General features: G+C 37.3%; 1 protein-coding gene across 4 annotated transcripts in view; it reads right to left on the bottom strand.

Annotated features, from left to right (window-relative positions):
- The window catches only part of STK3 (serine/threonine kinase 3), a 138,574-nt gene that overhangs the window by 48,008 nt on the left and 63,974 nt on the right, over nt 1–26,592 (bottom strand). For all 4 annotated transcript variants that reach the window (XM_055704410.1, XM_055704412.1, XM_055704409.1 and 1 more), the window contains exons 7-9: nt 24,242–24,379; nt 21,592–21,717; nt 9,258–9,450 (exon numbers count right to left, since the gene is read on the bottom strand). In XM_055704410.1, coding sequence (XP_055560385.1) covers nt 9,258–9,450; nt 21,592–21,717; nt 24,242–24,379 — 457 coding nt within the window. The remainder of the gene's footprint in view (nt 1–9,257; nt 9,451–21,591; nt 21,718–24,241; nt 24,380–26,592) is intronic.

Raw genomic sequence — 26,592 nt, 5'->3', positions numbered from 1 at the left:
CTGCAAAACACCCTATCTCCATGGTGTGGAAACCCTGGGGAATTTTTGTCATCATCTGCACAGCTGCAACAGCTTTACAAAGCAGATAAAGATCAGCATGAGCTCCTGTTATACTATCCTTTTCATGAAACTAAAGTAAAAAAAAAAATTATCTACAACCCTAAATGACTAAAATTTGTTTTCATCTGTGAATTTCCAAGCATAATCATTACTAAATAGAACAAGAAATAAAACCTAAGAAATGCTTTAGTAGTTCTACATAACTGTCACCTCAGAAACTATATTCTGCATAACACCGATTCATGTAATGTGTACTTGCTTGCAGTATAACACATTCTACAGAGAGAAATATGAACTACATTTCCACAAGCAAAAAATGAAACAGGATGAGAGATATAAATAACTAAGCTAGGGAAAAAACAAACAAACAAAAAACTCCAAACACAGCCCACAGAGAACATTATGGGTTTTGATTATAAGCATAATAAAATAATTGGGAATTTTTATTTGAACTACTTGTTAAAACAAGTGAAAAGGTAACCCACTGGAAACATCATTTGAGCTTGTGTTTAACATGATCACTAGGACTGGCTGATCATCTTATCTGGCTTTACATTTGTTTTCATTAATTTATTAAGTGAGGTGGTGTGTCCCACCCGGGCCCCTTTCACCTCTTATTTCATCACCTCCTCCCATTCCCCCTCTCAAGATTTTTTAATTCATTCTGATTTTGCTGCACGATTAATAGAGGCCTATTTTTTTTTCATTCATGCTTTTTTTTTGTACTGCCATCTTTTATAGCATCTTGATTTACTTGTTCTTTTCTTTCTGCTTTTTCTACATTATTTTGTTCTAGTAAGATTTCTTCTGGCTTTTTTAACGTGTTGTTCTACTATCTTGTTCTAGGCTTTACTGCACTTGCCTCCAGTTGCTTCTCTCCAGCTCCACAATGATTCCTCCGTTCAGTCTGCCATGTTTCCATACGTACCTTCTCCTCACAGTTTTTTTAGCTGATTTTTCTCAGTTGTTGCCATGTTCTTTTCTAATATTATTTTCTAATCCCAGATCATGCTTATTGTTACTTACCATCTTTTAATTAATGACAATCACGACCATAACAAAAGCATGCAGTGAACTAAAATCCAAGTTGAATTTAAGAGACCACACAGCAGACACCTCTTTTCTCCAGAAACTCCCAAGTTTGCCCCCACTGAACTCAAGATCACTTGAATGAGGTTTCTGGATCACTTGAGGCTGAGACAGAGGAAGGGATGAGAAGTAAACAGCATGGATGACAAATAACTACAGAAATAAGCACTAAAGGGCAAAAATGGAAGAATCTAAACTTTAACAAAATATATATTTTGAAAAGGAAGTGGATTAAGAACAGAAATACAATGCGTTTTCTTAGCATAAGCTTTTTCTTACTTATTGATTACTGCCCCAAAACCCTGAAACTATTTGTACCAAGAAGATAGGACACCACATTGCCGGCCTTTCACAGCCAATTTTTTTCTCCTGCTGAGACAGTTGTACTTATGTTTCACCCTTGAGATACACTTATAAACAAGATTACCAGTGTCTGTTAGAAACTCTAAGTACCAAAATGTTGGCCCATTACAAGACAGTCTCCCCTCCTCTCATGAAACAGAAACCACTACAGATATTCCAAGTACTGCTCTTAAGTTTTAGAGCTATTGGTAAATATCTTCCTTATACATGTAATAGAAGACTACCTACATAAGTAACACAAACCAACCCCCCCAAATGCTTTGCTATTGAATGCATGTTAAGGAAAGCAGGTCAACAGGACTGAAATTACTCCAAAATGAGCAAAGCATATTTATTTTACACTTTTTGGACTTCTATTTGTTTTAATAAGTAAGAATTTAGAACTAATTTACAATTCAAATTTAGTATACAGTTAGTTAACCCATTTAAAAGATCAAGAGCTGCTTACCTTCACTGCAAATACAAAAACTCACACACAAAACCAGTAATAATATGCCTGCAAAATGACGGGACACAGCTATTCCGGGTTTGGTTTTTTCCTCAATGTATTAAAAAAAAAAAGGGGGGGGTGGGGGGGTGGGGAATTTACTCAAAGATTTATTTTTAAGGGTTTATTTTATTTTTACAAAGAAATGCAAAAAAATAGTCTTTTTTTAGATTTCTAGTTAACCTACATGTTTAGTTAATATTTCATGAATAATGGGATAGGTTAACACTTACTAGTTTAAAGGCCTTGTGAAGGCTCCTACCTCTTTTGTATTGACTTTATAAAAGACTCAGGCTCTTTATATGCCAGAGTAGACCGATGCAGGTTGAGCTTCTTTTTGCAAAATGTAAAGTTATTAGAAGATCATTTTAGTCTGAAAGGACTTTTTCTAACTGTCAGGAACAACCAAATAACGATAACCTGTCAACTGTCTTTCAAGAACTAAGAAATTTGAAAATACAATATATAAAGATTCCTTTAAGAACAATCAATTCACTCAACTGTCCAGGAAGTTACTTTTCACACAAGCTATCTCTTTGCCCCAAAAAATCTGCAGCACAATCAGTATCACTCCACACCTGCACTGAAAACCTGTTGTGTAATAGACTCTTCCATTCTAGGAGGATCTGGATTTTCCAGTTCTTCTAATTTTTCTTTGCTTCCCAACAAGAGATGTTCACGTTTAAAAATGTCTGCAACAGCTTCAACATTTAAGAATATCAGTCTCTTCTGTCATCCCTATCCTTGACCACTGCAGGACTTCAAGATTAGGAAAAAAGCCGCAATAACAGCGGTCTGAGAAACTGCTGGAAAGTTATGGAATGCAGAGACCACCATGGACACTGAAAACATACATTCTACCTCAGCAATGCCCCCGATAAGAATACTATAATGGGGGTGTCCCCAAACAGTTACCTAAGAGAATTTCTTCCAAAAAGCATGCTAGATAAATGATGCAATGACATAACAAAACACCAACTCTATTACACTGTTTCAAAAACATATCATAACTAAAACCAATAATCCCAAACGCACATTTCAAAATAAGAAGGCAAGCACATTACATTCTAACGTATGTTTTGATCAAATTCAAATTCAATTGACGTAAACCATAAAGAAGAATGCTTTTGTAGTCATGTATTTCCAAAAGAAACCTATTATATTAATATTAAATTTATTTTAAATGTTAAAAAGTTCTGCTGTTGTTAAGTTTTTATATTCTACATTGGGCTAAGCCACGCATATGTTCCCCCATACTGGTCTGGCTAACTCAGAGCCAACTTGTGGACCAAAAACACTCTTGCCTGACGTTGTCAGGTGGAACCCCTCTCTCCACAGCAGTGTGTGATCCTCCAAGAGGGTCCCATGGTCATAAAAGTCAAACCTCTGCCAACAACACTAGAGGCACAACCAAGTGTTGACCCATAGGATTCATCCATTCCTCCAAGGCTTCCCTTTCATCACCCTGATCAAGAACATCCACACAACCCTAGAGTTACTCTTGAGGTCACTCTCAAGGTCTCCTCAGAGTATCATTGGCACACGCGCCCACATGGACAGGCAGCAGGAGACAATAGTCTAAGCACTGGACAAGCCTTGGCAGCCTTTCAGCATTGTGGGGCTGGCCCCTGGGCAAGAAATAACTCTTCCTAGATAGCAAGTAAAGTCAGCAGATAAGGGTGTCCATCTCCTACAGAAGGGAGTCTCTCACTACAGTTTCCTGGGAGGGGACAAGTGGTGGTGATGGCATTTTGTTTGTTTGTTTGAGGTTTGGGGTTGTGGGTTGTTGTTTTTTCAGTTTCCTATGGGAAGTCTCTAAATTTTTCTCTTGCTCTGTTGCTGCCAGGGCACTGGACCCCCTCCACTGCTGCAAATTTACAGAGGAGCCCTTTCCTCCTTTTGCCAAGAGCCACAAACTTCCACATCCTTCCCCATCCTGGGGATCTCCATCTGCCATGCAATTGGGGAACATTTCCAGCTGCTGCCTCTTCAGTGAAACTAGGGATAAGGCTCTCCTGTCTGCAGTGCTCCTGTGAAGATCCTGTCAGTAGCTTTATTCCCTCAAAATACTTTGCTTTGTCAGTATTAGAGTGAGAAGCTGTACTGCAAACAGCTTTTAGCCTTCTTTGGACTACCGCCTCTACTACAAAGGCTACAACAGATTACACAACAACATATACTACTAAGGCTTTCTATTTCATACATTCTTACCACTACTTTCTCACCACACAAGGTAGCCTACAACACAGTGGCAGTAATTCTCCTGGAAAATGGGAAACAGGAGCTGTGCATATAATAAGGTTGAAGAGAGCCTAGAATTTTGACCTCAATCTCCAGGCCAGTGCACTTAACAGCAAACTACTATGCAGAACAGTGCCACAGCCACCTCCTTCAGCCATATTTTAAGCAGAAATTGTGACAAGTTCTGCTGCTAATACATGCCTATGAGACAACCACCTCAGAGAATTAGAGGCCAGTCTACTTAGTTTCTGAATTGCAAAGAGGTATCAGCAGAAACTAGATCACTAGTTCTTTAGCCCACAGCAGCTGGGAATCTACCAAAGGACGTATCTAACAAATGTTTGACTACAGAGAGCTATGTAACAAAGTGGTTAATAAGTTTGCAGTTTTCACATCACAGTGACTTACACACCCAAGTCTTCATTCAAATTCAGGCCTCATTCAGTCTTTTGTTTGTTTATAATATACCTATTTACCAGAAATAATTGCAACAGACATTTAAATGCAAAATCCACATATTTTTCAACCAGCTGAAGCCTTCAAAGTTTTTCTTTTAAAGACTATGAACTCAAATTTAAATAATTTTTAATGGCAAAAAGAGTTTCCTGCACAAAACATGGCATTGCTTCCTGAGAACGAGCCTTGTAAAACTGGTTTAATAACTTTCATTCCGTTTTTCCACCTTCTGGAAAAAAGGAAAAAATATTCAATGACACTACTATTATAAACCCATTAGCTCATTCCAGCTGAGTTATACTTCATTTCTGCTTTCAGCAAAACAAAGAAAACCCATGTCAAGCTAACATTGTGCCACAGCTCTTGAAGCAGAATTGCCAACATGATGTTTTTCTTTGAAAAAAATTCCCATTTGTAAAACATACTACTACTGGTGGCATAAATGAACAACTTCATCACCAATCACAGGAGAGGGCTTGAGGACCGGAATAGGCTTGGGAACACCTATGATCTCTTTCTATATATACAGGAGTAGGACACCTGCATGTGGAATCAAGAAACAGCCTAAACACAGGCACAGTAAACATGCTTGAACAAAACTACATTCATGAAATATCAATGGCCAGGCTACAGCACCACTGAAACTAACCCATAATTAGCTTCCTTGCTGAATTCCTGTAGGACCTGGGTCATAGTTTGCTATAAAACACATATCAATAGCTTTTGTCTTTCAGTTGAAAAACCAGCTGTGGGGACTCTAGGCCTTTCTAAGGGTTATGAAGCATCACTCCAGAACTACCCAAGCATCCACCTCTACTATCACAGAGGAGACTGACCTACAGTATGGCACAATCTCTCACACTGGATGCACCGAAATCTATAAAAAATAATAAATAAAACCAACTCATGAATCCTCCTTCCAAAATGTAGGTTCTGCAGCATGGTGTACGTCCCACTGTAATCAAGGATCCCATAATACAATAACACAAGAAAGTTCAGTGCTAAGTGCTGGAACCAAGCCTGCCTCTCACCAGCTGAATAATGAAACCATCACTTGCCATCAGGCTACCTCCAGTTCACTAGGTTTTGTTCGCCAGAGTTACAGGTCTCAAGACAATCACCTAGGGAGAGGAAGGAGAGGAAGAAGTCTGCTTTCCCAAAGATTCTGTTCTTCTGTTTGATAAGAAGGAAGCATGTGTTTAAGAATGATACTGACCAAACCTAGAGCATTTCAGGTCTTATACATCAAAAAGTAATAAAACAAAAACCTGACCACTTTTCTATCTGTCAAATGGCACTCATTAGTTTACTATTCTCTTCTTTTATTGTATTAATTACCAACCATGAGCTATCTAAAAGCTTTGCTGAAGTCTGAAGCAACAGTTAGAAACTCAGAGTAAGTCCAAATGGCAAGAAGGGACAAATTCTTGTTTGCCAGCCCAAAGCAGACTGCAAATATAGATTTAATGGGGAAAAGAAAAAAAGATATGCAGTGGGGGCAGTGTTAATGAAAAGGAGAAAGGAGAGCAATCAGAAGTACTCTTGGCACACCAGAAGGCCCTAAGACTAAGCCTTGTTGAAAAGCCACAAAGAGAATGTGGGGAAGCTGGTCTGGACACCGGTCTCTGAACTGAGATATGAAAAATCATCTACATGAAAATAAGTACAATCCAGGCAACTGAATAAAATTATTACTACCTTCCATCAATCCCACTCTTTCTTCCACTCCACATTAAAGCTCCTAAAGTTAAGCTCTGTCCTCCCACCTCTCTGTATTCTGCATTTTCTTCCCTCCTTCCAGGTACACACTGCATAGTCTCTGCTCAGAGCATGCACAGGCATACTAAGCAAGAAGGCATAAATGTTGTTTATTGCTAGGCTGTATATTATACATTGGGGTAGGATGACAGGCCTCTTTTGTTCCAAATCCCAATTTTATCTGGGCACAATTCCCTATTTGTGAAAAAAAATATGGTTCTAGTTACGTTCTGTCATGGCTCCCAGAAGCCTCTAAGCATGGGCACTTATAAATAAAAACTTATTATTGTTTCTTATTTTGTCCTTGAGCAGGGAAACAAAAGGCAGAAGGAAACAAAACATGAAACTAAACACAAGAGCAATTAAAAAAAAAAAGTTTGTCATAAATATTTTGTGTCTCTAGAAAGGAAATGAAATGCTTATTTCTTCAAGCTCCTTGCTTGCAATGTTCTATTACTTGCAAGTATCGAAGAACACTTTTAAGCTGTTCTGATTTATTTTAATCAAATCACACAAACATCTAGAAAACTGCCCACCTTGCCTATAAAGGTACACTCCAAAAAGCAACCAATCTGCAAAATCTTGTGTCTTTGTCAAGCACAAAGCACAAAACTGCTGTCTGCCTCCCAGGGAGAGCAAGGATTTTTATGTTCCTTCCTGGTGACATTTACTTAGGACACTTGCTATTGCTCCTGTTTCAGCCAATAGCACATGAATCACAGAACCAGAGGAGGCCCAGCTCCAGTGGACATGATTTGTATTTATTTTCAGCTCAGAGATTTAGAGGTCCCATTCTTGAATTATTTCTCATTTTTAATTGATGAGCGTGTAATGCAAAATACATGAAAGTTTAGCAAGTAAGTGCTGGAACTAATCCTGTTGCCTGCCAGATGAATGACGAAACCATCACTTGCCATCAGGCTACCTTCAGTTTGCTGGCTCTTATTTGCTGGAGTTATGAGTCTCAAGACAGTCACCTATGGGGTGAGGGAGGGGAAGGAAGCCCAAGGATTCTATATTCTTGTTTGACAAGAAGGAATAATGGGTTTAAGAATTACACTGACTAAATGCCAAGGTGTAGAAAGGCAATTCCCTTTCTAACTACAGGTGTTACTGCAAACAATTAAAAATTGAAAACAACAATACAAAAAAACAGTACACAAAAATGTCTCCAGCAACATAGCAGACAATTAGGATCCACTGGATAAGAGATTGCAGTGCAAACCTAATGCCACTTGTTTGATCTGTTTGGCATACTAACAGGTATTTCCTTTCAGCACATAAAAAACTACATGGATAGTGTTGTACTATTTGGTATACTGTTTATATAGAACTTGAATATCAAGCCTAAAATGATTTGACATGCTGCATAGAAACTGCACTAAATACTACTTCATAATACTTCCACCCTAACAATTACTTTATTATCTTTTACTCCAAATTTGCTTGTAATATCTTACCCTTTTTTTGCATCACTCATCCTTTCCTTAACTTGTTGAAACTGATGAGTTTGAGACCACTTGTACTAACCCTTCATTAGCCTCACAGTTTAACAGGCAAACATTCTGTTTCAGCATGAAAACAATTTAAAGCACTTAGAAAGTGTTTTCATAAGGTCAATGATCCTGCTTAAAGTAATCACTAATCAACAGGTATGTTTTCTATCATTGCTGAGAACACTAAAGAACACCCAACAAAACAAACCACAAAAAACCCTCAAACAAACAAAATGAATAAAAGCCCTCCTTCCCTCCCTCCTTCCAATTTGCTGTACGTTAAACCACAACATATTCCTGCTTTGCACTTCCACTAAATCTTGTAGAAATTACATCAGATGTGTATGTGCTAGCACAAATGCAACTTCATGTTTGCTATAAAGCATTCTACAATTACTTCTTTGGCATTGATTTCCACTTTTGAGACACTGGCTTTATATATTACCTTCCTACCCCCAACAACTGCCTGGAGTTAAACATTACATTGTGCCTCATGAAATCAGGCACCTACAGCTTGAGTCAGATTCATCTATTGATGCTGCTCATTCAAGCAAATAATTCTATTATATTCAGTGGGCCTCATTCCGCAGTAGTTTTCAGCCAAACAATGAGCACATAAGTAAGTTAACTATTCAACAAACGTGTATTATCCATATTTCAGTGCAACTTATAATTTTATAGTTTAAAACATTTGCAAATTTTTTCCCCTCATATGCTGCTGAAGTCAATTTGGACTTTTTACTTATGTTTCAACAATCTTTTGATCATTTCCTTAAATGAAGCATTATTGAATTACATTCCAACAAATGTTCAAATAATAACTTAGTTATAAAATAAAAATCTGCTAATTGATCATGAGTTACAAAACAATCTCGCAGCAAGATGTGTACTGATTGCTGAACCCATGGAGAGTCACAATGAGTTCCCAGGACCACTGAGACATAGAAGCAGCAGCTTCTCACATAATCACATCAGTTTAGCTCCAAGGAACTGGTCCAAATGTATGTGGGACAGCAGGCAAAAAGCAACAGACAAGCAGTAGAAGGAGAATTCACAGAAGGCTAATTTTAGAGTCCTCGAGAGAGACTTAGCAAAGCACCAAAACCAGGCTTCTGCTTTGAATCTCCTACTACAGTCACTTTTTTCTCTACAAACTATAGAGAGCATTTAGAGACACAAATACTCCTCTCCCTGTTTTAACTACAGAACGTGACACTTAAAAGTCACTGATGATACAACGTTCTCATGCAGTGTGAGAATACATTTTACATTATTAAAATAAATGGAAAGTAAAATTAACAACATACTTTTCATGGTCCCATCTTCCTCTTCATCATCGTCGCTGTTTATTACCATGGTCCCCAAGTCCGATTCTAACATAGTACTGTTGTGTTCAATCATTGTCTGAGCACCTTCACTCATCGTGCTTGTGGCCCTCATGGTACCAGCACTCTCTGAACTGGTCTTCACCATTGTGTGAGAGTCCAGCTCATCTTCATCCTATGGAGAAACATTTGCCAGAATGCAGCAAATCATTTAAAAAAAACCTGAAGAAACAATTGTTTAGATGCTTATTCATTATTTTGTATCTTCACGTGACCTAGTTGTACTGCTAACTTCCAGGTTTAAAACTTTAAAAGAAATTACAAATTTAAAAAAGTTCCATATCAAGGGAGAATAAAAATATCTTTCTTCTTTTTCATAAATGTATGACAGGGTGGATATACCAGAAACATGGCTCACAAACCCACTTGGCTTCAGCCTCCAGTTTTGAATATTTCAGTTATTTTCATGACCCGCTATACCTCCCTGGGTTCTAAAATCAGTACCACAACTTATAGAAAGTGATTTAGTTGTTTTGCAATGGACTACCACCAAGAATTTGTGCTGGTCACCCTTAACTACGTATCACGCACAGCATCTTACATTATGCACAGCACTCTGATGACAAAGTCCTGTTCAATTTAGCTATTTGGAAGCTCACCTCAGAAACAGGAAATCAACTTGGCTTACTTCAAGTATTCAGCTCTGTTTAAAAACCTCTGTCACAAGAGGAGCAAAATAACTGGTTGATACTATGCAGAAAGAATATCTGTAGAGCCCATACTTAACCACTAAGTGGGTGGGGGAGCCAATATAATGAAGAGATACAGTAGCATTTTGAATCAGTGACAATAATGGGCCAGGAATGTGAAGTGGAGAACTAATCACAGTTAATGAATTATAAAATCCATATGGAATACCAATATTTGAAAACATTCATGGGAAATCCCACTGCTTTCCAAAATCTGATTTAGATTATACACACAACATCACAGCATTTCAGGAATGACAGACGATACACATTTTCTATATGAGTAAAATCTATTACCTGAGGGGGGTGGGGGGGTAGGTGGGGTGGGGAAGAAAAGAAAAAAATATTTTAAACATTGTACTTGTTGATTATATAAGAAATAATACCCATCACTATGAAATCACTCTCTGGCAATTTTTTATATTTTAAATACAAATACTTTCACCAGTTTTATAACCATATACCCATACGTTTCCTCTGTTGTGTTAAGACTTCACTTGCATTCATTTATAAGTGAACTCTATCCCTGGTTCTAGGGATATTCTAGCTACACAGCTTGAAAGACCATAACACTTTTTTTTTTTTTTTAATTTGCCCATTACAAATAACATGCTTGTTGCTACATATTACATTAAAACAAGATTTCACCGACCAACAAATTTTCCTTTTCCTATTTCTTTGTATCGCTTTATATATTTTAATTTTTTAACTATGAAGAGACTTATAAGGGCAGGAGGTGTGGGGACACAAGTCAGGACCAGTAAAAATAAACCCAAGCCTCAAAACCCTACAAGGTCTGGCACTTTCTGTTTCTCACCGAACTTTCTTTTTCTGTTATTCCCTGACACAGCAGACAATTTGCCTCTAGTATAGACATACGTGCACAAGCCAGCTACGTTGCCCGACTGCCTGTTTCTTTAATGGCTGATCAAAGTAGATACAGCAAACTGTGGTTAATAGTGATACTGATACACAGCTCCTGAAAATAATTCTATTATGTCTCAACTAAGAGACACACCGATAGATCTAATTTTAATTCCAAGACTTTGGCTAACAGCATAGCATACTAAAACCAGGATACAGACCTAAATCTGTGATTAAAATTTCCAATGTCAAAAGCACCATTATTTTCCTGATTATAATATTTTAAAATATAAAGTTCTTTTATAAAACGTATAAAATCATGAAATGTAAAACATTTTATAAAATGTTTTTAAAAGTTATCTTTTAAAATGTAAAAGTTCTTCATTTGCATTCTCTCTGGGTTTTTCACTTGCATTCTAAAACACAGTATTTAGTACTCTACCCTTTAAAAAATTATATTCCCAAAGACACAGACAGTTTACAGCTGCAGCACAAGAGGACTATGCCAGTAAATAAATGAGAATATTTTGGTACTGCTCCTCCTGGTGGCAACTTTAATTTTCTTTACTTCCTCCCCCTAAAATTTTCTTGCTAAATGCAGTGTTTTCTGTGAGTTGTATTTTTCCCTTTCTAACAAGGGTACTCAGAAAGTAAAGGCCAAAAGTGCCTTTTTGCACTGCATTTTAAAAGTGCCAGAACAACTGAGTTATTTCCAAGTGCTTCTTTCAGTACTGCAATACAGTACAAAACTGACTCACAACATATTGCCATTTCTCCTATTAAGCACTACAAACGCACCACCTCTAACTCACAGGCAGGGAAATCTGTTTGAAGCACAGTTACATTTGATTTACAGATTTCCTTGACTAATACTAATAGCCACTTGCAGTGCATATGGTCCTAAACTCACTAAAATTGAAATCAGAAATGAAACATTTTCCTGAAGCTTGAAAGTTTTATTTTAGAAGTTCATGGGGAAAAAAGCGATGGCTAACAATAAGAACAAATATGAAATGGAGTCTTAAGTGACCACTGTCATATTTCCTGCTATGATGTTTTATTTCTTCAGACAAATCAAGGATCTGGATTTGTTCCAAAAAAGCGGCACTGTACTTTCCAGTATAAGAGTGACGAAAGTCTTTGTCTTCCTGTTACGTCTCAGCAATGAGAACAATTACCTTCTAGTACCTAGAAGGCTTAAGGATCACAAAAGTCCACCTCAGCACTAACAGACTAGTTGTCCCAAAAAGGAAAGCACACAGGAATTCTGATCAATAGCATTTTTCCTAAATCAGGAGTGATGTACTGAGAGAGAGGAATATAAAACTTTTTCCAGGGCCTGTGCATGCTCCAGAATAATTAATTTTGTGGGTTAAGCCAGACTGTTTCCAGAACTATCATTGCAGTATTTCTCACAAGTACGAGATTTAGCTAATACGGCAGTAGACTATACTGGATCTGGAAAAATAACTATATAAAAATATCCAGTGGATCCAAGTTATGTAAGTGCCCATTTACATGAAATGGAAGTGATTCTTTCATACAAATTCTTTTTACCGTTCATAAATATTGATGTAGAACTTCTGATCTGTTGTTAAAAAAGGTAAACTCACTGATTAAATAAAACCAAACACAATCTCAATTTTAACCAGGAAAAAAATATAAGGTATTAAAGCTGAAGTGTCATGTTCTCATACTGTTTATGAAAACAGATCCAAGAACCAAGCAATAAAATTAGCTAACTCTGGAATTAAACTGCTGTTCTCTTATGTACAAGTAATAAGCACCAAACTCGACAGGGGTTTCTGATGAACCAATATACAGCAACAGAAACAGTGCACGAACGTAGAACTCTCATCTTGAAATGCTACAGAAATGACAATAAACTGCAGAAACTGCACAACATTGTAACATAAAGCAAGTACAAGTAAAACCAGGCCTATACCCTGCAACCCTATGTGACTAACTCTTTGGATCTCCTTATTTACTGAAATAAGTTAGAAGATTAACAAAAGCAACCCTTAAAGCATCAAAACGCAATCACAGAGACTTGATTATCAGGGCAAAAAATTCAAAAATACTTCAGCAGAAACAACCTATAAGACCTCATAATATGCTTGTAATGTAAAAGATCTCATCACCACGAGAATTTTGCTTAGAAAAGACGGCCTTGCACATCGCACCCGAGTCTACATCGTGATAGAAACAAATGAGCCGAGATTAAGACTAGTGGATTTTTCCTGATGCATTTTTAACATTCATAGGAAAAAAGGGGATGAAGGCTGATAAAGCAAAAACTAAACGAGATTAAGCAAATAGGGCAGCTAGCCTTTAGAAATCTCCACTACGGTTTACGCATGTAAGAACACCACTAGAGGGCACCAAAGACGGCTAACTAGGCTGCAATACATTAAAGTAAGATTTACATGCTGGCAAAATTTAGTATCCTGTAAAATAATTTCATTTACTATTAACACCTCATCATCACCTTTGAAAAACGTGGCTGTAGTCACAGCTATCTTTTTGTAAAAGCACTGTAGTAGCTACATAAACACATAATATAGTTTGGTCAAGAAGAAGGATTTTGTAAAAGTTCCTAACATGTACAAAAGCCAAACTACAACCCCAGTACATGCTTAATGCTGAGCACACATTTAAGCTTAGACCCATCAGGAAAACATGAAAACTTTCAGCACACGCTCAAATCCCATCAAATTCAACAGACCTATCATGAAACAGTGTTTAAGCTTGTTTCCTACCTCCTTTTAATTGAGATGCCCAGTATCAGTGACTTCTGCACACAGTTACATCCCTTTTTCACTCTAATGGGCAACGAAAGCGTTTGCTCTTCCTATAATTGGTTTCTGGCTCTAGAAGCTGTGGATTCTATCAATATGCTCTTAAAAAAACTCTTCATGCCCCTTGGTGGCTATATTTAACTCAACAAAGTCATCTTTACATATTTGTAACTTCAGGATACTTAAAAGACTGCAATCAAATTTAATTAGCACATAATGTCAAGTGCTCCTTGGGCTGAAGGAAAAATGCTATGAAAACAAAGTTTAACACTTTGTCATGTAAAGTTACATGCATATATACACAGATACATAAGATATATTATATACATACAAACAAATGGAAGATGCATGAAAGTAAATATAAAAACTTTCTGAAAAATACAGCCTGGTGTATGAGATTTAAAATACAGAATAACCCAAATGATTCACTAGTTCCTTTGAAATAACTATATAAATATTGTAAATATATAAAGGAATAATTATAGCAATTATTTCTTAAGGTCTCCAAAAAGAGATATCAACTCCTCATAACTGATGTATGATTAGCCAAAGAAACTTTTGTACGAACGAATAAATAAGCCTGCAAATATGAATAACTGATTATTGATGGTTGGCTAAGTTGTTGATAGATGCTTAGTGGTTGACAACTAAGAAAAACAAAAATGGAGTGCTTAAGTAGTAATTCCTTGTTTTAATATTCTAAACCAATTAAACATTCCTCACATAATAAAGACATTAAAATGTAAAACAAAATGTACAGGAAGAGCTGCTTGTTAGCTCATTCCTTTAAAGATCCACAGAAATAAATATTTAGACATGTTTCCTGCAAGCTGCCAGGCAACGACTAACTTTACATTCCCATAATACAGCTGCCCAGCCTCAGCATCCAATTCACATCACACTTCAAAAAACGCACAAAAGAAGAGATTGGTCACGTTTAGTAATGACTAAACTAACATTTAAACTTTGATATTGGGATTAGCCTTCTGTAGAATACACCACTTGCAATTTTTGCTTAATTAAAAAAATCTGTACAATTACCTCAGCACCTATCAAAACATGTCAGGCTGTCAGAAGGTGTTCTCATCACATCAGCAGCTCTCATAACAGGCATAAAAATCAATTCAGAGTGCACTGCTGTAATGAAATTATCTCTCTCTGGAAGGATACCAACCTGAAGACTGTACTCAACCTGGTCATGTATTTACAGCTGTATAATAGAAAATTTTGAACAGCAAAAAATATGTTACAATTGACAACTTCCCATACTATATAAAGTTCACAGACAGTGTTAAAAAAGAAAAATAAGAAATTTTAGGATATGACTCTTCCTCACTTGAGGGAAAACCACCTGAATCAATCCTGAAAATTATTCACATAACTGTCAAATCGTTGCACTTGATTAATTCTCCAAAACCACTCGCACCCCATTCTAATTTCAATTAGCTAAGTCACTTATAACCTGAGTGACCATTACAACATATATATGGCTGTAAGAGGGAATTAAAGCTAGAAAAATGTACGCAAACATAACTGCTAGGGTTAAATCTAGTTTTCTAACAAAATGAACATCATAGAACATTTTACAGCTTTCTTCTAGATGGGTCCCAAAACACATACCAGTGCGTAATGAGCACAAGTGCTTACATTTTACATAGGAAATTCTTGGGGGCTTAGATCAATAAATTCAAGTCCCCAACAGGTTAACCGAAATCATTCTTTTTCAATAGTATATGGATTCAATTCAATGCCCGTGAGAGACCTTTAACATTGATAGACTCTACTTAGCACCAACATCAATATTTGCTCTTGCTTTTAGGTGTTATTCAATATGTATTTCTCCAAGTTTAAGTCTGCCTTTGCACTTCTATAGTGAGGACTTCACAGTGATATCATTTGAAAAAATCCACTTTTAAGGCATTATCTTCCAAAATCTATGTGCTATGTGGCTATTATTTTCCAGCTGAAACAGTGACTCCAATTCCATATACAATTTGAAAATATTTATAGATATTAAAACATGAAGAAATCTACACATGACTTACTGTCATTACTATTACACAAGATAACGTAGGGATTGTCATTATCTTGTTCTAGAACTGCTGCCATCACTGCTTATCAAAACCTGTACAATCATTTGAACTGTATGTTTGACAGGGTTCTGTGAAAACTGGTACACAAGGAGGAGGAACGTGCGATGGTTATTTAACTTTACACTTGAGTGCTGGACTGCTGACTTCATCCACTACAGTATACCAAACTGGCACTCATATTACCTGTTTTCCTTTTCCAGAAGGGAAAGAATAAACACTCAGAAATATAAAAAGAATGTCTATTGTTTTTCTGGCAGTTCCTCAAACAAGTTCCAAATTAAATCAAAGTCACAATCTTTGAGCTTATTTTGAAATTAAGCATTATTTCAAACTGAACGAAGTGGAAGCTTTTGGGGGATTTGCTCTTTGTTTGCATTTTTTTAAAATGACACAGATATTCCAATGTTTTCATTTTATTCTTCTGGGTTTTATCCTGGTTTCCTTTAATAACTTATGGGTCCATTGATCAATCTCTGCCTAGCATGCTTTAAGAACTAAAATCTATGCTTTCCAGAATTTCACTTAATTTAGGCCTCTAACACACCTACACAACATGTTGCTCAGGACTTGCAGTACATGAATCATACAAGTTCAGGAAACACAGTACAGAAAACTTCTCTGATCAAAAAAAAAAAAATTGTAACAGTTTGCCCTGCTGTTTCCTAGTTTGGCTGGTTTTGTGCTTTTAACTTATCAGAACCTTTAGTGACTGCAGCTGGACAAGCTGCTGGTGTCATCTATCTATCTCTCAATGAATCTGGAATTTCTTACAATGATGTACTGCATTAAAACTCAGTTGCAAAACATGGGAAGTCTGCATTACAACCAAACAATTATTAAAACCAGTTCAGAAGAAGATTAGTTCCACATTTTGACAACACAAAAGCTATTCATAGGTCACTACCAAAAAAGGAGTTTTGACAAACTGTATTTGTCAACAAGGAAATCCCTCCTCCTCACCTCACCATCACTATTCTTCATTTCATTCACTTGTACCGTCACTTTTTCTATTAAAGCTAAGTATTTCCAAACCTTTTTCACTCAGGGCTTTACCAAGCGATACAAAATTATTAAGAGCATGTATTTATGGATAGCAAAAGTCATACTTACTATCAAGTATAACATCAACAGTTTTAACAAAAGTAAAGATTTCATCCCAATTACAAACATAATCACAGATTATTTTTTTAGAATCATAAAACCCTATGAAAATTTAGGAAATTAAAACTTGTCAACAGCATAAAAACATAAACAAATAGTAACAAAAGAGCACTTTTTACTTAACCTTTTTATAACAGCACTCTTTTTCAAAAGTTTAACTATTCAATATAAACCTTACAACAAAAATACCTGGACATCCTCATCTCTATTACAAGATATTTTTGCAGTAGTAAATACATGGTGGCTTATGCTCTTCCTTCAATAAAGCTGATGGAGCTAATGGGGGGAAAAAGGCACAAAACCCCTACAGAATAATCTCTAGGAATAATGAAATTTATCTATCCTTGATGAGGATAAAAAATACAAAGTTATCACACTGACAAGCACCACCTCCCACTTCATCAGCAGCACCAGTCAGTACTTCCCTTTCGTTTGCTCTACTGACAAGGGGCGGATCTTGTTACCTTTGCATGTGGTCTTTCTCTACAATCGGAACTTCCCCCAAGCTCAAAAAGATCTATTCCTTATCCCTACTGAAGTTTACAAGAATGACATAAACTACTTCTAAAAAAAGATCCATTTTCTTTGTCATGAGCAAAGCTGCCATTTGCTGGAGAACTACAGTTAAACTCTCAGTCACCTTACCGTGGTATTGCAAACACATCCTCTGAATTACCGTCTCTTCAAATGCACACATAGGGTAAGAGAGCCGGACTTACCTGAGCTCTCAGTGAATTGGACTACATACTATTTGCGTAGCCTCGCCTACTACAGGACCTCTCTCACAGCAAGCAAAACAGATACAAGACTGTAAGGGTTAACCATTCTGTGTTTACCCCAAGAAAGAACAGTTCCAATAACCTGCTACGCAAAGTTAGAATGTGTCATTCAAGCAGTAACCGACCCTTCCCAGTATGCAGTAACCACCCACTTGAACGCTTATATGTGTCTTATGCTCTTAAATACCAAGGAATACTTTGCATTAATGTCTTTTGTGCTTTGCATTCAGTCTACCTTCAATACTTTAAGTCCAGCCTTCACAAAGTTTACCTCATTAAGATACACCCATAGAGTCAGCGAGCTCGTCTTGCTGAGGAAGCAAACTACTTAGCTCAAAAATGTCGCTACAAGGGCGCATGTACTTAGGGCCAAACATAATATATGAGCCCAATATCCAGGATCCATCTTTCAACATGCCCTGAAAATATCACTTGATATTCTTTATTACTTGTAGTTAATTAATTATAGTCTATCGGCGTAGAAAACTGAAACGGAGTGCAAGACATCAAATTACTAAGGATGATAAAACTATTTCTAAAAGAACATCAATGATTAACTCCAAGGATACTATACAGCATTGTGTGCATGTTCAATGTATTTTATTATTTTTTTAATAATTCTGAAGTCTTACAAGTATAGCAGTACAAAGGGCTTGCCCCAACAAACAGCCGCCTTCTCAAAACATTAATATTGCTAAAGCTTTTATCCAGACTTTCTCATCCTTCTTGCCTGTCATCTTAAACTCTAATCTAATGATCCTTCCACTCGAGGTAATACAACTAACAAAGGCCCATTTTCCAACTTCTCCCCTTCTGTCTTTCATTATGTTGAAGTCATGCTCTTTTTATTTTTCTACTACCTTTATTTTCTAAGTCTCATTCACAAGCCCCCTTTCATGGCTTTCTTCTATTCTGTCACTTCATTCTGTATTGAGAAGTCAGTTCTGACTCAAATTGGCCTCTTCCATTACTCGCCTATTAAATTTTCAAACTCCTTTATTCTTTTCTTAAGTCCCTTGTTACTACCAGAAGGGCTGCCTCTAGCCCTCTTCAAGACTGTCATTATTGTCCATTAAAAATCTACACCATGATCCTGAAAAACAATTGAGCAAGGTACGCTAATGCCAAGCTTCCCATGATGACTGACCTTCTATCTCTTCTGCCTGTGCCTCTATCATCCATTCTGACCTTCTGACATATATTTAAGAGCAATTTCCTCAAGCAGAGGCTGACTTCCAGTTCTAGGTTTGTTGATGCTTATGCAGTGATATATGACTACAGCCCCTATTCCCATAGACTACAACTGCACTTATTTTTTAAGAGCAATTCAACCTTGCAGCAAAGGTGGCTCATGCCATCCCAGGCTGCATTAGGAGGAGTGTTGCCAGCAGATGGAAGGAGGCGACCCTTCCCCTCTGCTCAACACTGGTGAGGCCACACCTAGAATGCTGGGTCCACTTCTGGGCTCCCCAGTACAGGAGAGACATGGAGGGAGAGAGTCCAATGAAGGGCCATGAAGATGATGAGGGGGACTGGAACACATCTCTGATCAGGAAAGGCCGAGAGAGCTGGGACCGTTCGGCCTAGAGAAGAGAAGGCTCACAGGGGACCTCATCAATGTGTACAAATATCTGAAGGAAAGGTGCCAAAAGGGCAGAGCCAGGCTTTTTTCAGTGGTGCCCAGTGACAGGATCAAAGGCAATGGACACAAACTGAAGCATCAGAGGTTCCCTCTGGACATCAGGAAACACTTCTTTTTTGTTTGTTTGGTTTTTTGGGGTTTTTTGTTGTGTTTGGTTTGGTTTGGTTTTGGTGGTTTTTGGTTTGGTTTTGTTTTGTTTTTTAACTGTGAAGGTGATGAAGCACTGGCACAAGCTGCCCAGGGAGGTTTGTGGAGTTTTGCAACTTGGAGATACTCAAAAGCTGTCGGGACAGCCCAATCGTGGGCAACTGGCTCTAGGTGGCCCTGCTTGAGGAGGGGGGTTAGACCAAATGACTTTCAGGGGTTCCTTCCAACCTCAACTCCTTCTGTGACCCTGCTCTCAGCACCGCTAACCAAAGATGATACTTCTGTTATTTTCAGATTTGAGGCACTTATCTTTTACACTAAGTGACAAGCAGAGTCTCGCTGGCTTCTTAACTCAACCTGTTCCCTAACTGCACTACAAAAGTACATGGCAAAACTCTGTTCTGCTGCAATGATAACACAAATATCAGATTCCTGCCCCAGTCCTGGATTTGAGGCTTTCCTTATACTAAACATTGAATAATCCAGAAGAAAAACAAACAAACAAAAAAACCCACAAACAAAAAACCACCTCAACAACAACAAAAGGAGTGCAGCATTACATTCTGACTTGTACCCACGCAAGAAGCATGAGGAGTTGTTAAATGCTTCTTCAGTTGAGGTGGACCAAATTTGCATTGTGCCCTTCCACCCAGCAGTGGGAGAGGGAAGGTATACACCACATACTGAGCTAGCATGGATTATTTCATCCATGCCTAGCAATTCAATTGTCCATCTGAACCTCAGATTAAGTAATTAGATGTCATACCTAGTTTTGGGTTAATGCATGACATCAACAACACCCAAGTGTTTGAGGTTTACAGTTCAGGAGGTAGTAGTAGAGAGGAAAGCATGCCAGTAAAGACATTGATTTATTACCGACATAAAACCCTAATCTCTTCAGAGACCAATTATTCAATATATCAAGTCGCAAACACCAACTCTGCATGTCAAGTCACACATCTCCACACAGGCAACATTTTTTAATGTCAAAGAAACCAACATCCTAACTTTCCCTGCCGGTTTTATTACTGACTACACAAATACAGTCCAGAGTAAACCATCTTTATAAACACAAGCTGTCAATACTCTTAGAACAGAAAAAACAACGAGCGAACAAAAGACCATAGTGTCTGTTGGGATATAAAATACTCCACAGAATCTGCCTGAGGAGTATTGCTGTAACAGATCATAACCTGTAACTCTGTAACACATAACAAGGATTCTACAGTTTGGGATAGGGCAGACTGCATTACTGCACTGCTCTTTTCTGTTTGCTCAAAGCTGTAAGATTGTTACTAACATTCCAGTCTCCATCTTCTCTGTGTGTTATTCCTGAATGACCTTGGTTCTCATTGTATGTGTGGCAATACACTTCTTTAAAGCACGTACTGCTGTGTTGCACAAGACTGCCCTAAAATAAATCATGTAGGGAGAGTAATAATGCCAGGAACACTAACTTACTCCTAGTATTGCCAAACAATTCTAAATGCAACCTGTTTATCATGACCTGCTTCTCTCCTCCAACATATGCTGACAATGCCATCTGAATAATGAAATGTTGTCACCATTTTCACTTTATAGGTGCAATTTGATTCAAACCATATTGTAATCGCTACTTACTGTGCATCATAACTATTCCATACATTAGACTTCATAAAAAAAACCAAAAAACAAACAAACCCACCACCACCAACAACAACAACGTTAAGTCCCCCTAACTGAAAGTTAAACCACTTGTCTAGAAGCCCATATGTGAAAGAGGAACCTTAACAGTTTTGTTTGTTGGGGTTTTTTTTCTAATGTTAGTCCAAACCACTGAAGTTGACATTGTTTCTTTTCCCACTTCCTAAAAAAATATTTTACTAGGACTTCTCATGGAATAGTGCTGAAAACTGACTCATACAGTATTACTCACAGCAGTATTACTCATCATAAATAAAAGTAGAACACTCAGCCCTCATAGGCTAAAAAAAACAGGTAGAAACCTGGTAAAGAAAAGTATATGAACACAAGTACAGGAAGCAGGGGAAAAACAGCGACTTTGTATAAAGTACAGACAGTTAAAGGAAAAAAAGCTACACACTGAATTTTCTTCCTCCTCTTCTAGTTCTCTCTGCTGCTCCTCATGTCGCTTTGCCTTTATCTCCATAGCTTCAGTGATCAGATCCCTTAAAATTGAAACTGGCTTGGCATTCTTAATAAATGTATGCTAGGAGGTGGAAAAAAAAATAATTAGATTATATAACATTATTACAATAGCTATGCTTCAGATGAGATTATAAGTGTTACTCAACACCATAGATTTCAGTGATAAATAGTATTTTACATTACACGTTAATTAAAATCTACACTAACACAACATACAATATCGTTAAGCTGCTTCAGAACTTAAAACTATACTTTATTTTTAATAAAAGCAAGCCTTGGGAAATGTAATCATATAACAACTGTTGTATAGTTAAGGATATAATTTTCCAAAGGAAATGTGCAGTAAGTAGTAAATAGAGTGGTGATTGTCTGACATAGAAAAACAAACTTTTTCAGATATTCAGTTACAGAATTTAATTAATCTTAACAAACTGACAGCATAAATTAGTGGCTGTAAGCAGAGTAAATATGGCTGCCTACTTCAACAAACCTGTATTTCATATGTCATAAAACGTTTCTTGATCTATGATGCTGAAATGTGGAACAAGCAAAGAAATACCTTACGTTTACCAGGAAGATTAATTTTTAACTCAAGGCCATTTAAAACATCACCTCTTCATTTAAGACAACGGGCATTATACCATTTACATTCATTTTTCTGTCTAGTGAACACCTGCTGTTAGAAAAACTCTGATTTTTGCATCATTATACGCAAACAAAATTTAGGCAAAACATAACTAAGCACCTCAGAAATTTATTGTTAAATACTAAAAAATGGTTCCACATAGAACAGAATTGATGAAGCTTAGTCTCCTATACATCTCCCTTTATACATTAATTCAATTACTCTCCTTTTTCCTCCATGATCTTTCCCCTCAAGCAGTATTTTGATTCCCACTCACATGCACCCACAGCACCTCTAGCTCCATCACACGCGCTCCTAATTCCAGCTGGGGGAAAAGGCAACGCATACTTGTGCTTGACACAGTATTTGCTTTTCTGGCTGGTAAGCACATGGAAAGAGGATCACTGAAGCTTGCTTGGGTTTTGGTGGTTGGCTGTTATATTGTGGGGGGGTTTCTTTCTTTCTCTTACTTGCACACATTGCAAGTCTCTTCTACCCACCTGCCAGTATTCAGCTAACCATATGAACTTCAGATCTCTAAGGTCTGAAGTACTGTTTATACATCATACTATGACCTGTAACTTTCAATTTTTACTGTCCTTGCAGTCTAAATTTTATTTTCCACACCGTGAGAACACCAAAATAAATAAAATATTCATAACATGACTTATGAATTTGATGATCTATTACTGGAAACTACTTTGCAAAATTTTTATATTCTCCTTGTAGCGAGTTTACTAGGATTTACATTTTAAGAGGCTATTGCTAGCTAGAATCACAATAAATCTAGCATGAGTGTCTTATAAATGAAATTTCAGAAGATCAGATTCTTATGTAGACTGATGAACAAAGAAAATTAAGAATAATAATTACCAGTAGTAGTGAAAAGAGTAAAAAAATGCTAAATTATCCAAGTTTAATGACTTAGGAAAGTAAAAGGAGCAAAGGACCTAGCAAAATTTCTCATTTCTGTCTCATTATCAACGCAAGCTTATTTAGAGGAAGATTTAGATTCCATTTCTATCATCATAGAACATACTACAAATTTTCTAGAAATCTCTCCACCACCAGCACCACACACCACCCCCCTTTCAGTGCCTTTGTTCTTTGTTTTTCCTTAATTACTTGTAGGCTTATTATGACAGCCCCGAAAGGCAGTGGATAACACAAACATGGGACCAAAGGAGAAAAACTTTCTTCATGTTTTCTCCCTCTCCCATGCACTAAAACGCGTAGCCCTTGTAAAATTATGTCTATTTCACAAGGACTAAATCTTTCTTGATAGATCAGTCCTTCCTGTTTGATTTTCATAGTTTCTTGAAATTTCTCTACTTTATTTCTATGTCAGCATTAAAAAGATGCAACTGTTACATTTCTGCAGCTACTAGAAGCTTAGGTCAGCAAGTGGGCAAAAGCCTGACACGCCCAGCCCTGGTTCCATAGGTCCACACTGCCAACAGTGACTCGAATTTTAAAGTGCCCACTTGGTATAACACAGTCCAAGAACAAACTTGTTATACTGTCCAACTGTATCAGACCCTTCTAGGGCACAAAGCAACCTGCCTGCTTAATTTGACGTGACTAGAAAGAAAGATTGAATATACTCCATGGGTGGTCCATGCTGAAGGGTAGCCTGGGCTCAAGTCCTTTGCTTAACACTTGCCTAAATCCTGAGATCTATCGAGGGCCTCTAACCAAAAAGCAAAGATCCAATTTTAATAGCAAGAACCATCCCTAAACTATACAAAGAGTAATTAATTTTTAGAGGCAGCAAAGGAGAAATAAAATGAGGGTAGAGATGCAGGAGCTGACAGAGAAAAGAGCACAAAGTGGAAAAGAAATAAAGCATGATAACAGTTAAAATGAGATTTGCCCTTAGAAATTTTCACAACAGTTCTGGTTCGAGACTAGAGGAAAAGCGCCATAAAACTTGCATTTCCTCAGTAACTTAAATACTGACCTGTAGCAGCTGTGTTGCTGTAGCTCTTTGTTCAGGATTTTTCACTAAGCATTTCTTCACAAAATCTGTGAATTCATCAGACCAGAGCTCTGGCTTTCGGAAGGTTGGAGGAGGATTTGTAGGAATCATAAAAATAGCCTAGATAAAAATCAAACAACAACAGCAAGTTTAAACAAAGCACATCACCACAGCACTAAAGCCAAGTAAATAAATTGCTTGATCCACCTTTCTTATCAGGCTAAGAATCTGGAGGTCAAATTTTAAGTACACTAGGATTTCCACTCAGATCAAGATTCAGAAATTAAATCCATCTGCTACTAATGTAACAACTTCCCATTAGATTTTCCCTACTTACACTGTACCCCTCTGAGCACATCACTCATTATTTTACCTGTTGCTGTTTATCCATCTTGAGACATCATAGAACCATTTAGGTGGGGAAAAACCCTTTAAGATCATTAAGTCCAAACATTAGCCCAGCACTGCTAAGCCCACCACTAAACCATGTCCCCAGGTATCACATCTACATGTCTCTTAAATACCTCCAGGGGTGGTGACCCAACCACTTCCCTGCGAAGCCTGTTCCAGTGCTTGACAAGACTTTCACTGAAGAAATCTTTCCTAATATCCAATCTAAACCTCCCCTGGCACAACTTGAGGCCATTTCCTCTTGTCCTGTCACTTGTTATTTGGGAGAAGAAACTGACACCTACCTCGCAACAGCCTCCTTTCAGGCAGTTGTAGAAAGCTAGGTCTCCCCTGAGCCTCCCTCCAGACTGAACCACCCCAGGTCCCTCAGCCGCTCCTCACAAGACCTGTGCTCCAGACCCTTCACCAGCTCTGTTGCCCTTCTCTGGACACGCTCCAGCACCTCAACGTCCCTCCTGAAGTGACGGGCCCAAAACCAAACTCAGGATTCAAGGTGCGGCCTCACTAGTACAGGGATCACTTCCCCCGTCCTGCTGGCCACACTCTTTATGATACAAGCCAGGATGCCATCGGCTTGCCCTATCTAGGGAGGAGTTTTATAAAGGATAATGGTGACTCTAAGAGGAGTAAGTATTTGGCTCAATGAAGTTGCATTGTTTTTCATTTTTATATTTCAATAGCATATCATACTGCACATACACTAAGCAAAAATTACCTATTTTTTTCCCAATATACTTTTTCACTGCAGATGGCAAACACGCAAAACTAAACCAAGTCAAATGTAATTCTAAAACTTTCCCTAAAACTTGTAGGAATCCTGAACTGTTTTTGCTTAAAGAGGATGCTGATTTTGTTCTTTCAGAAATTCTTAGTAGAAATGACAGCACTGCTTGTTTAAACAGACACATATAAAGTTGCTGAGAAAAACCAAGTTCACCTTCACCTCTCTTAACTGCATTAAGCTTTTCAGGAGAATTGCTTAGGAAATTTGGTAGGATTACTATTTCCTTTTGCATTCGTAATTCTTCAGATGTAGTTTTAAAACATGCTCTTTCTAAAAAGATTCAGAAAAGATGACAAATATCAAGTAACTTGTCTACTAGCAGTGATAATTTACATGAAATTGAACAGGCAGCATTTTACCTATGTAACAGAAATTTCACACTGTCAAGAACCATATGCAGACATATTTTTTAACTAGGAAAAAAGATCTATACTATACAAAAAAAAGGTTTGCCCTACTTAAAATTATATATGTTGTGCCATTTTCTTTGTGATTTTTTCCAGGTTTTCCTCTAATTATAGATTTACACTTGTAGGGGGAAAAAGAACAGTAAAATTCTGAGACTACTGAAAAATAATTGGAAATTTTGAAATTCTGTATGTAATATCGCACATGCATTCAGTATCATTGCTTAAGATTTATACATGATAACAACAAAATATTTAGAGCTAGGTCTATTGACAGAAATAATAAGCTATTTTCTTCTAAATGCATGTTCAATTCAACCACATTTTTCAACGTGAAAGGGAGTAGTAGTTCTTAGTTTTTCTACAAGGACAGGCATAAATAAATACTCAGAAAAGGGGAAAAAATTGAAGTGAGACATTATGCACACTGTTAACACAGTAGAGGCACCAGAAGCTTCAGGTTATGTTTGAAACATGGGGAGAAGGAAGAGGAAACTTCCTGAGATTTTATCCATAACTTCTTAAGAAGTCTGACTGACCTTGAGAGTTGGTTTAACTTGTTCAAATCCTCATTCTAAAATTCTTCTCATATGCTGAAGAAAAGCAGAACTCATGCAAAAAGATGCAAAACCTGTTTACTGTAATTTTAATGAAAACTTATTTCAGTACTGTATAGTTTGCTTTAATTCAAAGCATTTACAAGACTCATTTAATTATCTGACTAAAGATCT

The sequence above is a fragment of the Falco cherrug genome, chromosome 3, assembly GCF_023634085.1.
Source record: "Falco cherrug isolate bFalChe1 chromosome 3, bFalChe1.pri, whole genome shotgun sequence".
NCBI lineage: Eukaryota > Metazoa > Chordata > Aves > Falconiformes > Falconidae > Falco > Falco cherrug.
Note: the sequence above shows the minus strand (reverse complement) of the source record. Positions and strands in the feature narration are given on the sequence as shown.